The following is a 17,181-nucleotide window of genomic DNA, read 5'->3' as shown; positions in this document are numbered from 1 at the left end:
TCTCTCTCTCTCTCTCTCTCTCTCTCTCTCTCTTCTTTCTTTTCGTTATTTTCTGCTACTTTTATTTTTAAATAATTTTTTACTCTCATCGTTATAAATATATCTCAATATCTTTTTAACTTTTATATACTTTAATTTAATTATTACTTGAGGGAGCACAAGCAGATCTTCAGTAGTTGATATTCGATAATATTTCTCAGGATAATCCTTATAAGTTTGAGAAATTAGACTTTTCGATTCTGCGTGAACGAGGTTCTCGTTGCGTGGAATCAATACAGCGCATATGTTGACCGAGTCATGTTATAATCGTTCTTCTAAGACTTGCCAAGAAATGATGCCAATGAACTCTAGTCTTTTCTGCAGCATATTCTATTTTTATTTGCTCTCTTCTCGTCCACTATAATTATGTTGATCGTAATACATTTCTTTCCCACGCGAATTCTCATTCATGAAAATCACGTGAGAAGATATACTTCTCTTTGCTTTTGACATTACTTCGTTGTGTATAATTTGTAATTGTTCTCAGCACATGTTTCCACGTCAGAAATGTAATTTTCATTTCAAATCGGATCAGCCGTGAAAGCACGGCGCTACAAGTTGACACGAATCAAAATATTCCACAGCGTACACGTGTGTGCTTACATATTCTACTAACAAATGTAGTAATGGACGCGTTACATTAATAATCCTAATTATCCGTTTCGCTTAAATGAATTAATAATTATCGATTCGTCATTTTATTATTTTATTATCCGAGCGTCGCGATTTTAACTTGCACCGCAATGATAAAATCGGATCGATAAGAATGAGAAAGTATGAAACATTCTTTCATATCCTCTTTTATATATGAACGAGGCAATGAGCTGTACGAGATTGGCGACAGTCAACGCACGTAGAAACTCTACTCAATTATAGCCTCATACAAACCTTAAAAGGTTGATTGGTGAAAATGAAGCCAGAGCTTTCAATCCTCTGATTGAATCACCATCCTATAATTACATTGCACGTAGAAAATAGATATTAGGTAATTCTGAGGCCTCTGTCGTCGCAACTAGTTTAAGGGCAATTAATTTCTTTACTCGCTTGAAGTCAATCAGTGGATCGTCACTGTAAAGCAGTGAATAATCACTAATCACAGTTACAGGTGTACCACTGCGAGTATATGTGCAACAGTGATCAGTGATACCCGAGGGGGAAACCGCTGACCAAAATCTTGTACACCAATGCCCACTAATACCCAGTGGACATTACTTTATCTTATTATCTTATTTATCTTGTTTTATCTTATTTTATCTCTACAATGCCCCAGCAAGGTCTAATGTCCAAACTAATGCCCACAAAATGCCTAGTAATGCCTAGTAATGCCCAGTAATGCCGCAAATCTGTACACCACAATGCCCTCGGCGGTTTCCCCCTCGGTGATATCTAATGCACGGATTGGCTTTAAGAGAGTATGTGTTGATTTATTTATACACTGATTGTACATTTAAATAATGAACAATAAGAGATGTAAGATATCTTCTTATACTATTCGAAACTGTTTAGAATTCAAAATGGAGCCGCTTAATTAAGTCGCAAGGTCGTCTTCATGCGAATTGTGACCACAACAATCATTACGCTACGGATGTGGTGAAATATGATTTATGTCAATTGTAGCCGGCGAGAAGATTCTATTTGTAAATCGTGTACAATGACGGTGGTAGAGCAAAGCATCCGGAATGTGCATATATTTGTTTTAAAATTTTGATAACATTAACGTTATAAAAATTAAAAAGATTAACACGCAGAGTAATACGTCATGCAGCAAAATATTGCTTTGCTAGATGTTTTCTAAATATTTTTTTAGTTAATTTAAATATTAAATTTTTTTATTATGAATTCTTTTATTACATATCTTCCTTTTTGGTAGATGCACCTGTTAATGAATGTTAAGTATGTACAATGTGAATTAAAATTTTTGACGCCTTGTCATAAATACTAATCGTACGTTTTATCTTTATCTTATCTTATTTATCGCTAAATCAATAATTGTAATTATCATTTCTTGCACAATACGCAAGTGCCCAGAGTCTGACTGTGGGTATCAGTTACGTTTTCGAAACAAATCGCGTTAAGTTCTCTTTACATCACGCGTACAAGAAAAAAAAAGCAAGGAACCCGAGACAACGACGCGTGTTATGCGAACGAAAGGTGACTAGTTCATGCGATTAATGCTGTGGATGTCTCGATTTCGTAACCGACACGCCAGACGAAGCAATACGTTTACGCTAATCGAAGATTTCGAGGTCGATCGAGACTGTATTCGGGACAAAGGTCTTGCGAAAATCTGTGGGCACGGTTCTTCGGTCGAAAGTCCTATTCGTCCGACGTAATTTCGAGAGTACAACCGCGTGTGATAACAACCAGTAACTTAAAATACGTCATAAGTAGATATCCAGTCCAGAAGATACATCCGTTTCATACATTCCGTGATTAATACATTAATTATTGCAACATTACTAGTGAATTATTAATTTGTATTATATTTTGCGGACAAATATCTGTCACATAAGAATGTAAAATTAAAAATATTATAGAAATAGAGTGTATGGGCGGTATAGTTTCATTAAATTATATACATTATATAATATATATAATTTAATGAAACAAAGATATGCCTGTGTAGCTTTTATAATTAAAAAAATAATATTATTATCATTACTTTATTATTTATGAGAAATAATTAGTTTATCATTAAATGATTTAAGAGAATTTCTTATGAACTTCAGCGTTGCTGAAGTATTGTATTACTGAAACATACGTATACGTCGCATCACCTTGCTGCCATTACATAATACAGGTCGGAATTCCCCGGGTATATTTAGTTATTGTGATGACAACTTTATTCGTAATCAACTCGGAAGAGTCTCTTCCGTTCATCATGGTAGATAAGGCATCAAAGTAATTTCAATTAACTCCTTGTAGATTCGATCGATATTCGCTCTTACGGCGAGTACGTGGCTCGTGATTACGAATGTTAATTATGAATGCATTCCGTTGATCGACATGCCAAGGTTTTATCGGCGTGACAAGTGATTTTCCGGCAATTCTCCGTTTTGCAAGACACGCCATTTCCCCTTGTTATCGTGTATGTCAAGTACACGTAACAAACGGACTCGAGACGATATGAATCACCGATGTCTAAAGAGAAGAAAATTAATTCCGTTTTCATAACAGATTCTGTCAATGTAGATATGTATAGATACGTTTCCTATGAATACCAAACTGCCATGAGTTTATACTCAATATACAAGCTTATATCTCTCAACATTCAACCTATTTAGTTAATGTTTCGTTAAAACATATTTGAATGATAAACTTGAATAAAATATTACTATTACATTAAATAGAAAAAAATAACGAGCTCAATAAAATAAGATAATAAGATAAAGTAATGCCCACTGGGCATTAGTGGGCATTGGTGTACAAGATTTTGGTCAGCGGTTTCCCCCTCGGTTAATTTTAAAAAACTTTCAGGCGGACACATGTATTTGTTAAAAATATGAGCAAAAATTTTATAATTAGTGTTTTATAATATTTTATAAAAGAGAGAGAGAGAATAAAAAGTGCGGAAGAATATTTCATTCTAATGTTCATTCAATTCTCTTAATTCTTAGTAATTCTACAATCATCAATTTCTTGCGTGTTAAATTGGCATTAAATCAATCTTAAATTACTGCATTCTTTCGCATACATATTATCATGTGGCTTAGTAAACAGCAGAAGTTATTCATGAAACGATCTTTACCTTGCTGATTACTAAATACGTCTGCACAATTTATGTTACGTCGTATCGCATGTAAATTCTAGGTACATTATATTTACCTTGTATCAATTCTTTGCAGACTCATATCTTCTAAGAGATACACAAATGCGATACACGTAAACAATAACGTCAGCGAAAACCAGTGACAGATTAATAAGAATCGCATTGTCGATTTTCATCATACTTTCATAATCTACTTAATCTATTTATTTACCACACTGCGATCTGTAATTAACATTGATGCATATGTTAACACGTTCTGGATATAAAATATATCTGTGATGACTGTGACGATACATAGAAATAATTTTTTTACTCACGAAAAAGAAATTCAAACGGATGTTTTTACGTCGAAGCCATGAAACAATGCAACATTATATTGGTGCGATTTACTAGTATTAAATTTATGACTTATTGAAAGGTCGTTGACCATTGATCGTGCTGCTACAGAATGCATATAATCATCGGCATCGTAAACCAGTGTAGTATTATTTAAACACCGTGGATGTACGTAAAAAAATGATATGTTATAATCTTTCTTACATCCCTCTCGACAATTTCTTTCTACACGAGAGACGTATTTTACCCAATATTTCTTTTTTAATATGTAAGCGATAAACGTATCATATAAAAAACATGAGCCGTTATTGTCCCTCAATGCGAGGAACAATTTGTTCGTGAGATGTTTCACATACTCGATATGCATACATTATTTACTTGACACGAAGTCTGAAATTTCTGCCAGAATGTCTCTGCACACTACGTGTTTTCTGTAATGCAAATATTGCACGTGACTCCGATACAGTTGGCTAACACGCCAAAAACAGGAGTCAACAAATGCTACACGATGTATCATGCGTAGCAAGTTGAATGCTGTTCCAACGCTCTATTCAGATGCGCTCGCAGTTTATCAGCCTCACGCTCAATGTCAGTCAATGAGCCAATTTGCGGATAGACTTCAACAAGTGTTACGATACAATTTGATCTTTCACAAACTCGATCGCTCGTCAATTTTTTAAATTTTGATATTGTTTCGTTGGTAAAAGTTTGACTTAATGTTTCAGTACGTAAAATAACAAAAAGGCAGATCTTTGTTGTGAAAAAATTTGTTTTTTAACTCGTCGTCTGTTAATTTACCATCCGCGCAATAATTATTATTTAAATTAAAGAGGAATCCAAATCTTTAGTAATAATTAATTTTTGTTGCTTCGAAATAATGAATTTCCAAATTCTCTAAACGAACACAGGGTAAAGTTAATCTTATGCGAAATCCACGATTTACTGCCCTTGCATAAAAAAATACTTATTACAAATATAACGTATACATCAAACAGAGAGAAAATAATGACAAGAATGCAACCTATTAAAAATCAAATACTCGAAATAAAAATTATAAACTAATCTTAGTTATAATATTATAATCATTGCGATTATATTAAAATAGTGATGTGTTTGTTTCAGAAATAACCAGAAATACTTGCCGGAACATTGAAGGGTTATCTTAGGGAAATAAACGCAAAAAAGGGAAGACTTAATATATGATAAAAATTATCATGACGTAAAAAATGTTCCGAGAAACTGATGATAATTCCTGAAGATATTAGTATCGACCACACGATGAAGATTGTTAGGGTTTGAACTCGAACGAAAACTTACATAGCAGAAGAAAATACCATAGTTTTGAAACTCCTCATTGAGCAAGTCATAAAATTCATAAACCGGTCTAGACAGTCTTGATAAGGAAATCCATTTCGTGAAGATAGAGTGTAGAAGAGGATTTTTTTAAGGGTTTTTATACAATTCGGCTAAAAATAGAAAGAGTGATAATATTGTAAACTTAATAAAGATAAGTAACAACTGACAAAATGCATTCCATACGTGCTCACCGGGCGCTAAACAAGCATAAAACTGTGTTACAAATATGGAAGATCGTCGCGAAAGGCTTCGGCACAAATGTGGAATACAAACCAATCAGAAGTGTCCTCGTAGCCAATCGAGGTGAGTAAATTATAATTAAATTTTGGTCATGTAAATACAAAATTTTCTTTCAAAATTATCGGTATTTGAAGAAGACATTGTAACAAGTCTAGCTTACAAAATTTGTTAAGTTATAATACAAACTTCTTTTTTGTATTTTCGATACGTTTCAAAAAATATGTATTATCATTGTATTATAATATTTTCATGATTATTACAATAAAAAAATTTTAATAAAGGAATTGAAGAAAAAAATCACAATATTTCACGATTTGTAATGTACATTTGCCGTGTTGGTCTCTTTCCGTGACCAAATATTGTGTACATCTAACAAATGTTAATCAGAAAATAATTTATTCCAAACTTTATCGTTATTGCAAAGTGCATCTTGATCTCTCCAAATATCAAATCGTTAAGTTACAATCAAGATTTGTCCAGTAACTTCTACATAATCAGATTTCGAAAGATACCAAAAAGAAATTTATCTTGCGTAAAAACAGATAAGATAACAATACATCATACGCATTATTGCAAAGTTATTTTTAAACGCCGCGAACTCATTGATACAAATATTAACGGCAGTTTGCAATTATTAATATTTTATCGCTACTTGTTATTTTTATGATATTAATATTGATTAATTATTTTAATAGGTTTTAAACACACATTATATGTAATGTATATAAAATTTGACTCTCCTCTTCTTTTATTGTATCCCTTATGATATATTGTAGTATGTAACTTGTAATTTTGAAGTACGAACTCGTTAGTAATACATTGAGAAAATAACAGAAACGAATTAGCACGTGTTTCAAATAATTGCTACTTTCATTGAAAGCAATCATCATTGCTTTCACCGGATATGATATATCAACGTTGCTCGAATTGAGTTAATGAATGTTATCAGTGACTTGTTGATTTTTATAGGACAAGGTTGAGTGATTAATCAACATGTGAAATAGCGTTGTTCCTGATATAGAACCCAGAAGCGAATACATTTGAGAATCGAGAGCATTAAGCACTCCGTGTAATTAAAGCGTATAATTTACTCACGTAATACGTCTCAATAAATTCCATAGATTCACGTATTTTTTATATTCACATTATTTTTCTAAAAATATTACAAGATTAAGAAACGAATGACATGCGTTTCAAAATTATTTTAAATATTTATATATATATTATAAATATGTAAAAATATATAAACACCTGAGTTAATCAAATTTTAATTTTTCTTAACAAAAATTTGGTCGAAAAGTATCTTTTTTCATTGTCAAAAATAAATGTATTGGACAGCTTCGAATTAGAATAAAGCTGTTGTAAAATTAAAACAGCATATAATGCCCGATTGTAGGTTACGCCGATTTCTCACGATTTTGTATAAAATCTTAATACGCAGACGTAATATTTCAGGAGAAATTGCTGTTCGTGTATTTCGTGCTTGTACGGAACTTGGCATTCGCTCCGTGGCAATTTATTCGGAGCAGGATAAGATGCAGATGCACCGTCAGAAAGCAGATGAGGGCTATTTAGTGGGCAAAGGGTTACCGCCCGTTCAAGCCTACCTGAATATTCCTGAGATTATTCAAGTAGCCAAAGAAAACAATGTCGACGCCATACATCCTGGTTATGGATTCCTTTCTGAGAGAGCAGACTTTGCTCGCGCGGTCACTGATGCTGGCATCAGATTCATCGGACCTAGTCCTAAAGTCGTCCAACAAATGGGAGACAAGGTAAAGTATCATTGACAGAATATTTAATATGCGTTATTCGATATATTCATAACGATAAACGTCGACAAATTATTCATTACAATTAGTGTATTCCAAATTGCTTTGATTCAGATTTAGGCTTTTCGAGGATAAATATAAAATATTAAAAATTTGTGGAATCGCTAGAAATCTTGTAATTAATTGTTTAGTTATACGTTCTTTAAAAATGCTTCAAAAATCTTAGAACCAACAAGTACAATGTAATTTAATCGATAGGTAGCTGCTAGGCAAGCTGCGATTGAAGCCGGAGTGCCCATCGTTCCGGGAACGGATGGACCGGTAACAAGTTCTGAAGAGGCGATGGAGTTTTGCAAGAAGCATGGTCTTCCGGTTATCTTCAAAGCAGCATACGGGGGTGGTGGACGAGGTATGTCTAAGATCAAGAGCTAACAGTCATGCTATTTTATCTTTACATAAAAGAAATATTTACAACTTTGCAAAATTATTCATAAAGACTTTAAGCTTTGAATTTTAACACAGGAGTGATAGATTTCTAATCTTTCTCCGCTAAAGTGTGTTTTAAGATTTCTTTCTTCACTGCAAAAATGCTGCGATGTTTTGGCACTATCAGATTGACTGGAAAAAGTTTTATAATATTAAGTACATACGTTATTCATGCACGCAAGCTAGAATTTACGTGGAAAATAAAAGTAAATTTATCGTGAAACAATACAATCGGTTGTAACTGATAATAAAGATCATAAATATGAAAAGAATATTTTTTCCGCTGAATAACGTTCCACACGTATCGAAAACGCGTCTATTCGTTATCGAAGAATATGAAAATTGTCAGCATAAAAACTACATTTACGGCAAGTTACTTTACGTTATCAACGGCCTGCACACTTGTTAGACAAACGACTTGTACGTGACATAATGATGGATACTTAAATGTATTATTGTAAAATATATAAAAGTTTCTTTTTAACTATAATACTACACAGCTAGTAATAATTTGGAAATGCTATGTCTTTCTAAATAATGAAAAATCTTCTTGTTAAAGTAAATTTTTTTAACGCTTTTTCAAAAATGAGAAACATTTTTTATAAATTAAAATTTAAAGAATGGATGTTGTAGAGTATTCAATTTTCTAAAATTAATTATACATGTACAGTTGAAGTGTGACATTATTAAAAAATTTTGCCATCGCTAGGTATGAGAGTCGTAAGACAAATGGAAGAAGTCCGTGAGATGTTCGATCGTGCATCTTCCGAAGCGGCGGCTGCTTTTGGAAATGGCGCGATGTTCATCGAGAAATTCATTGAGAGACCGCGTCACATTGAAGTTCAATTACTTGGGGACCACGCTGGCAATGTTGTACATTTATACGAACGCGACTGTTCTGTGCAGCGTCGTCACCAAAAGGTCAGTACCCCGGTTAATTTTAATTTAGTACACGCACCAATCAGTTAAAAACATGACGATTCCAATATTGATTATTGAATATAATATTTCCAGCAGCACTTACTCTCTCATATATCTGTCGATTTTTATTTCTACTTTAAGGAATTTTAATTATGTCTTAAATTTGAAATTTTCAAAAATTAAGTGATTTGATAATATAAATAATAATTTTAAAGAAGATGCCATTCATTGACGATCAAAATTAGCGCTTATACAAGATAATTTTGTTAATACTACATACATTATAAGATCAGAACAAAGATAATAGATGTAAGATTCTCTGGAATTGAATACAAAAGAGATACGTAGGTTCGACGAAAAATATGTATGAGGTATGCGCTAAAAATATTGTTACTAGAAGTTAACGTAATGTAAAAGCTTTGAATGAACAATTTTCTGGAATTCTGTAAAGAAATTAGAATTTCTCGTGTTTTTTCTTCAAGGATTTCTCAAGGATGCTTGAATACGAAAGGTAAGTACATTCACCGCGGTCGCGTTCGTTCGTCTTGTTCGAAACAAGGACGATGACGCAACCACACGAGATTTATGATTATAGTCCGCAGATTTACATAATATAGTTCTCAAATTAATAACAGCTCGACATCGCAAAATGAAGGTCCAAACGGGCTGGCTGCGCTCCTACAATAAGGATACTAATACAGAACATGACGCCCTGAAGAAATGCAATTGATATAAAAACTGAAATATCAACATTTTACAAAACTTTTATAACGCAGGTCGTCGAGATTGCGCCAGCTCCAGCATTGTCGTCCAAGATTCGTGAGAAAATGACGGAATACGCCGTCAAGTTGGCCAAACACGTTGGCTATGCGAACGCCGGCACTGTGGAATTCTTGGTTGATGAGTCTGGAAATTTCTATTTTATCGAAGTCAATGCCAGATTACAAGTTGAGCACACGGTAACCGAGGAAATAACGGGGTAATGAACTAAACATCTTCAAAAAGTATCATTTCTTCTCTCTCTTACTTTTTTGTAACATTAACCATACGCATTTGCTTTAAGCGTCAATTATTACGTGCCGCCTCGTCATCTTCTCGTTCTTTCAGAATCGATCTCGTGCAATCTCAAATACGGATCGCCGAGGGCCTAACACTACCGGAGCTCGGTATGACGCAAGAAAAAATTATACCTCAAGGATTCGCGATTCAGTGCCGAGTGACCACGGAGGATCCGGCTAAGAACTTCCAGCCGGATACTGGAAGAATAGAAGTTTTCCGTTCCGGTGAGGGTATGGGCATCCGATTGGACGGAGCTTCTGCATTCGCCGGTGCTATAATATCACCGTATTACGACTCGCTTCTTGTTAAGGTAAGAAACGTAATAGTATCACCGTAGGTTGTCAGATGTATTTTACTTTTATCAATAACGGATATAGTTTAATAGGTATGTGAATAATGTAATATTTCTCTCATAAGATCATTATGTTAAAGAAGAAAACTATCCCGAGTCGAAATTTTGCCCCTACATTGAACCTCGAATTTTTTCTCTGATGTAGAATAATATTCTCTGCTTCCTCAGGTAATCGCCCACGCCGGCGACCTTCAATCATGCTGCGCCAAGATGAATCGAGCCCTCCGCGAGTTCCGCGTGCGCGGCGTAAAGACGAATATACCTTTTCTACTAAATGTCCTGGAGAATCAAAAGTTCCTCAACGGTATTGTCGACACATACTTCATCGACGAAAATCCGCAGCTCTTTCAGTTACAGCCGAGCCAGAATCGAGCGCAGAAACTGCTCAATTACATCGGTACCGTCCTGGTGAACGGCCCGAGTACGCCATTGGCTACTCAGCTGAAGCCAGCGGACATCAAACCGCATATTCCGCAGATTGCCCTAGGTACATGATCGATTACCAATGAATACGATGGCGATAATCGACCGTACCCTTTTGAACTACAATCAGAGAGAAGTTCGATAGCCAAGAATCCCCAGTTCTATTAAATTTCGACATTAAACAGCAAATTTAGATTACGTCCACGTTAGGTGGCAAAATTATTCTAGCTGTTATTAGAGCAGAGGCGTACGGAGGATGTGCTTTCATGCGTGGGTCAGCAAAACAGGGATCGTATTTTTTCTCTTTTATTTTTTTATATGAACAGGATGTCTACTAATTCTCTGGTCGAATCGATTAACATTTACATGAAGACTGCTACAAATTAATTCTGCGAATGTTTATGTACTATTGAAATTTTTCAAGGTTCCTTTTGATTTTTTTAAACCATTAACAAATGACTAAAAACATATATTAATTTTTATTATGTTTTCTTATATACGATGGAAACGGTTATGAATTTACACGAGCTTTACATACTAAAAAAATTAGATTACATTTCATTAAATTGTAATCGATAAAAAATTACTGGTGCTCTAATGAAAACAAGCAGCAACAAATCCTATGATATTACATAGTAACATTAAAATATGATATTTATAGAAAAAAATATATAGTAAACATCCTTTTTGCTTACAAGTAACAAACCGTTTTCGCTTTTCTGCTGGGTTTATAGGAACACTTTTTGGTGTGTTCTTGTGTCTAAATTCAAACGTAATTGCTGCACCGCGCTACATTAAGCACACTGCACACTACGCGAATTTGTAAATGGGCTCACGAAGCATCTTCATATGTCTCTACTTATTGTCATTACTTTAATAACAAGTAATAAAGGAGCATGCTGTTTCTTTTGTTAGCGACTAGCCTTCTTCGTTAATAATTCAATATTTCATTCTGTGCGCATAATCGAAAAGAAACCCATTTATATTTGATTTGCACACGCAATGCGTTTGCGAATGGAATAAATCCAATTTAATCGAGACGAATCCCGAAAATGTTCGTGTCTTGTCATACATTTTATATAGTGACTTACACCTTTGAATATTAATTTCCCTCTTGTACACACTTCTCTCTTTATCGCATGCTTTTATTTTTTTGTTTGGCAATTTTTTTAGACTTTGCTAAGCTTGCAGCTGCAGAAGAGACCAATGATCCCGACGCACCAGGTATGATTACACACAGTATTATATACATAATGCCTTTTCTTTATTTATATTATTTTAAGATTTATAGTATTGCGCAGATTGAGAAGCTAAAAACTGAACACCGGTATGGTATAACAAAATTGTGTCTATAAATAAAATTTTTTAATTTGTTACTATTCTTTTTCAGATTAGCAGATATTTATTTATTTGAAGTTAGTTCTTTCGTTTTCCTTTGATCGCGCAGTTACTTTAATATACACTAGTACTAAATGAGAGTTCTTTATAATAATGCCATTAACAATAATATAAATAGGCACATATTACTACATTAAATTGAAATATTAATTTTATTACTTAGTTCGTAATAATTATATTATAATAATTTGCAGATGCTACGCCTGTGTCTTACAAAATATTTTCCTACTTAAGATTATCAAGTATTTTGCAAATAAGACAAAATTTAATAACACAAACTTCAAACAATATTTAACACAGCGAGAATTTTTATATCTTTTAATATTTATATTTTATATGTAATTATGTAAAAGTGTTAATAGCATACATTTAACACAAAGGAGAAGTATTTAATAAAAATTTAATAATTTAATTTAATTTCAAATAATTTCAAAAAATTAAAGGGAGAAAAATTATTTAAATATTTATAAATACATCCAGTATTAATATAATATTCGATATTAAATTGATAATTACGTCAACAAAATTATTTTATAAATGATTAATTTTGTATTGTTACATTTTACCGTCTATCTAATCCACCGCTTCTCATAAACATTTTTCACGCCTACTAATAACAGCACGTACGAAATAACAATTCGTTCTTTTCAGAAAGCATCAAACTAATCCCCTCCTGCGTTCCTTTTCAGAAATGTTGGATCCTCCGAAAGGATTCCGACATATTTATAAAGAGCAAGGTCCGGAGGCTTTCGCCAAGACTATTAGACAGCACAAAGGTCTCCTTTTGATGGACACTACGTTCCGTGACGCTCATCAATCCCTTTTGGCGACTCGGGTACGATCACACGATTTATTGATGATCGCCCCATTCGTTGCTCACAAATTCAGCAATCTCTATTCGCTGGAGAACTGGGGCGGCGCGACTTTTGACGTGGCCTTAAGGTTCCTTCACGAGTGTCCTTGGGAACGGCTGGAAGATATGCGCAAGGCCATCCCTAATATTCCATTCCAAATGCTGCTGAGAGGCGCTAACGCTGTCGGTTACACCAACTATCCCGATAACGTCGTCTTCAAGTTCTGCGAGCTGGCTGTGAAGACCGGCATGGACATCTTCAGAGTATTCGACTCGCTCAATTACGTGCCGAATCTTATCGTCGGTGAGTTTGAAGCGGTGTAATTATATAGCTCAACTGAAACGCAGCTAATGAAATGACGTTCTCCAAGCAAATGCTTTTGATTTATCTTAATTCGAACTGTACAGTACATTCGGAAGATTTATTAAGCGTTGCTTCGCTAAGCACGAGCCTTTCTTCAGGTATGGAAGCTGCCGGGAATGCCGGGGGTATCGTCGAAGCAGCGATCTCCTACACGGGTGATGTAAGCGACCCGAATCGCACCAAGTACAATCTCAAGTATTACACCGACTTGGCGGATGAGCTGGTCAAAGCGGGCACTCATGTCCTGGCGATCAAAGACATGGCTGGACTGCTCAAGCCGAAAGCAGCCGAAATGTTGATCGATGCGATCAGGCAGAAGCATCCGGATGTGCCTCTTCATATACACACGCACGATACTGCTGGGGCCGGAGTAGCCTCTATGCTGGCCTGTGCGAAGAGCGGTGCCGACGTCGTGGACGTTGCCGTCGACAGCATGTCCGGCATGACCAGCCAGCCTTCTATGGGCGCCGTTGTCGCCTCTCTTCAGGGTACAGTTCGATAAACTGTTAATTTTGACCGATCGAGAATCATTCATTTTCTAATATCTTTTAAGAATTCTTATCCTCCGTATCTTCGCATGATCCTTAGACAGCTTTAGTTTATTTTGATTCAATGTATTAGCAGTAAGACTTGGAATTATATAAAATTTTTACGAGTGCCGAAACTGAGAAAATCTTCAATTCATGTCACGATAGAAACGGACATTGATACGGAATTAAATCTCCCCGATGTCTCCGAGTATTCCGCGTACTGGGAACAAACTAGGACGCTTTACGCACCCTTCGAATGCACGACAACGATGAAGTCCGGAAACGCGGACGTCTATCTCAATGAGATTCCCGGCGGCCAGTACACGAATCTGCAATTCCAAGCTTACTCGCTCGGCCTGGGCGAGTTCTTCGAGGACGTGAAGAAGGCGTACCGGCAAGCCAATCTCTTGCTCGGTGATATTATCAAAGTCACGCCGAGCTCCAAGGTTGTCGGCGACTTGGCGCAATTTATGGTTCAAAACAAATTGACCGCCGATGATGTCCTGCAGAGGGCCGAGGAATTGTCGTTCCCTAAATCGGTGGTCGAGTTCCTTCAGGGCGCCATTGGTGAACCTCACGGAGGATTCCCTGAACCTCTGAGGTAAGATTTTACGCGCGTACACGCGAACGTCCTCCGGTAATACTTTCTCATTGAATTCAACACCGCATCAATTAATTTCGCCAGGTCGAAAGTTCTCAAGGACATGCCACGCGTGCAGGGCCGACCAGGCGCGAGTTTGGCATCGCTCGACTTCGATGCCCTGAAGAAGGAGCTGAAGGAATCTCACCCGCACGTCAGCGAAAAGGACGTCATGTCGGCCGCACTTTATCCTAAAGTAACGAATGACTACTTGAGCTTCAAGGAGCAGTTTGGCCCGGTAGATAAACTGGAGACCAGAATCTTTCTCACGGGCCCCAAAGTCGGCGAAGTGTTCGATGTCACGATTGAGAAGGGCAAAACTCTTGGCATCAAAACCTTGGCGGTTGCCGAAGATCTCACGAAAAACGGCGAACGCGAGGTGTTCTTCGAGATGAACGGTCAACTGAGATCTGTGTTCATCAAGGATAAAGAGGCTGTCAAGGTAAGCGGAACTCGCAGACTTTCAGCTTCGTTACTTAGCACACTATCAGATTAATACTTCAATTAAGTTAATTAAACTAAAATGCAATTGAAATGTCAAATGGCAATTAGATTGAGATTAAAACGAGATTATCGTTTGAAAATGAAATTGAAGTTTATTCAAATAAGATTGCGATTAAATGAATATCTCAGGCGCAAAGTGCAAGACGAATTTTCCTATTTCCCGTGCGCAGGAACTACACGTACATCCGAAGGCGACGAAAGGTGACAGCAATCAGTTGGGAGCACCAATGCCCGGCGAAGTAATCGACATCAGAGTAAAAGTGGGCGACACCGTGGAGAAAGGTGCGCCGTTAGTCGTGCTATCCGCCATGAAGATGGAGATGGTAGTGCAAGCGCCCAGAGCAGGGAAAATCAAGAGTCTTGAAATCAACCTGGGCATGAGATTGGAAGGAGACGACCTCGTCCTGACATTCGAATAGACCCTCGCGCTTGATGGGGCCGATCGAAGATCAAATTGCGCAAAACACCGAATATTTATTTCGATAGTGCACGTGGAAGACTAGATCTTCAACAATCCTCGTACGAAGTTGAAATTTTCCGTTCGATACTATTTTCAACACTTTGTTATCGATGATCATCGTCTTATCCAGAATCGTCGATTGCTTGAGCTACCAGAGATTATTCATGGATTTGTACCAAGCACTGACGAATTTTTGCTTAATAGTTTTATTAATACTTTTTGATAATTCTATTGCTTCGAATGTATACGTAAAATCGCACATATCAAAATTTCTTATAAAAACTTAAACACTTTACATTGAACAAGCTGTTCTGCTTAGTTGAAAAAAATTAAGTTTAACGTTAAATTAATTATTTGTCCAAAATGGTTTTTGGTGAGTTTCATCTCGGAGTATTGATTAAAACGTTTGGAACCTCCCATATATATCATTTGCTTATGATGCAAGTGGCCAATGTGATTAATATGATACAATTAAACGAAGCTGCCTAAGAAATTATGGTCATTAACACCAAATGTTCACTCTTTTAAAGAGTTCACTTAAAAAAACTTCGACAATAATACTACGTAAAATTTCCTAAAGCATTCTTATGAGACCTTTACAGACAATTTGTAAACGTTGTTACACATTTGATTGCGTAAAAGACACAGGCCCGTATTCCGAATCCTCTTTTATCATGCCTGCAAAAGATCTTTTCAACCAATAGATCTTTCAAAAAGTGGTTGTTTTATCGATAACAGGGGATTCAGAATATGGGCTTTTTTTATATGTTAATTGTAACATAAGTAGGTTTCTAAGATAAATAATTGTGGTCAATTTAAAATTGATGTGGTTAGAAAGTATTAACCAAAAATGTTGTTTCAAGAAATTGTTTTCAGTGCATCGATGTGAATATGTGTATAAATGCACATTTTGTATAAAACAATTATGTCAATATAATCTGGTTCCTGTTCACGAGCAACGTACAAAAAGGTGGACAAAAGATCAAGTATGTTCTTCAGCTCCATTCTATATTAATTATAGCGTGTATATATATATATATATATATATAAGCGATTACCCTGGTAATTTAATTACAATATCGAGCTAAGCCTTCACGAACGATTTAGCAAGTATATAGAAAAAAATTCAGGGAACGAAGACTAGAATATTCCTGAAGAGCCTTGTCTTTTCAAGATCAAGATTAAATGTTACATCTTTTGAAGGAAAGAAATTAATTCGATTAAAAATAACTTTGTCTTCACAAACAAATAATTATGAGAATTATCCAAGCATTCTATAATTTTACCTAGCGCGCAGATTTACTGAAAAATATAAACATTAAAGGTGTAACGAAACATATATTTCTACAAATATGTATATAATTGTGCCATAAATGCGGATGTAATATTTTGATTATAAATGTATATTGTAGTTGCAACATTTGTTATTGTAAATGCGACGTTGAAAAAATATTTTTAAAAAGCGAATTTGTAGGCGAAACAAAAAATTCCCCTCGTTATGATATAACAAATGTAATAAATGTAAAACTATATTTTATATCTGTTATGCGAATATATTTTTACCTTAATCCTTTTGGAAAGTCTGTAACATTTTGTTTCTTTACTTAAAAACAAATAATGTTTTTTAGTATTTCCTCTGACCAAAGCTCAGAAAGAATTATACATTTATGATGCACAAC

The 17,181-nt window shown here is 35.3% G+C and overlaps 1 protein-coding gene across 2 annotated transcripts in view; it reads left to right on the top strand.

Moving 5' to 3' along the window:
- The window catches only part of LOC105565006 (pyruvate carboxylase, mitochondrial), a 20,692-nt gene extending 3,607 nt beyond the window's left edge, over nt 1–17,085 (top strand). The window contains exons 2-14 of one of the 2 annotated variants that reach the window (XM_012017816.1): nt 5,267–5,803; nt 7,196–7,515; nt 7,771–7,921; nt 8,708–8,919; nt 9,696–9,898; nt 10,027–10,288; nt 10,499–10,817; nt 11,927–11,977; nt 12,841–13,308; nt 13,467–13,856; nt 14,064–14,499; nt 14,584–14,980; nt 15,213–17,085. In XM_012017816.1, the coding sequence (XP_011873206.1) occupies nt 5,671–5,803; nt 7,196–7,515; nt 7,771–7,921; nt 8,708–8,919; nt 9,696–9,898; nt 10,027–10,288; nt 10,499–10,817; nt 11,927–11,977; nt 12,841–13,308; nt 13,467–13,856; nt 14,064–14,499; nt 14,584–14,980; nt 15,213–15,461 (3,591 nt within the window). In that variant the 5' untranslated portion in view covers nt 5,267–5,670 and the 3' untranslated portion in view covers nt 15,462–17,085. The remainder of the gene's footprint in view (nt 1–5,266; nt 5,804–7,195; nt 7,516–7,770; nt 7,922–8,707; nt 8,920–9,695; nt 9,899–10,026; nt 10,289–10,498; nt 10,818–11,926; nt 11,978–12,840; nt 13,309–13,466; nt 13,857–14,063; nt 14,500–14,583; nt 14,981–15,212) is intronic. The other variant, XM_012017817.1, reaches the window with a different exon arrangement.
- Nucleotides 17,086–17,181: the final 96 nt, after the last annotated feature.

This window comes from Vollenhovia emeryi, unplaced genomic scaffold (genome assembly GCF_000949405.1).
Source record: "Vollenhovia emeryi isolate VEMERY1.0 unplaced genomic scaffold, V.emery_V1.0 DF939156.1, whole genome shotgun sequence".
Lineage (NCBI taxonomy): Eukaryota > Metazoa > Arthropoda > Insecta > Hymenoptera > Formicidae > Vollenhovia > Vollenhovia emeryi.
This window is presented reverse-complemented; position numbering and strand designations above follow the sequence as displayed.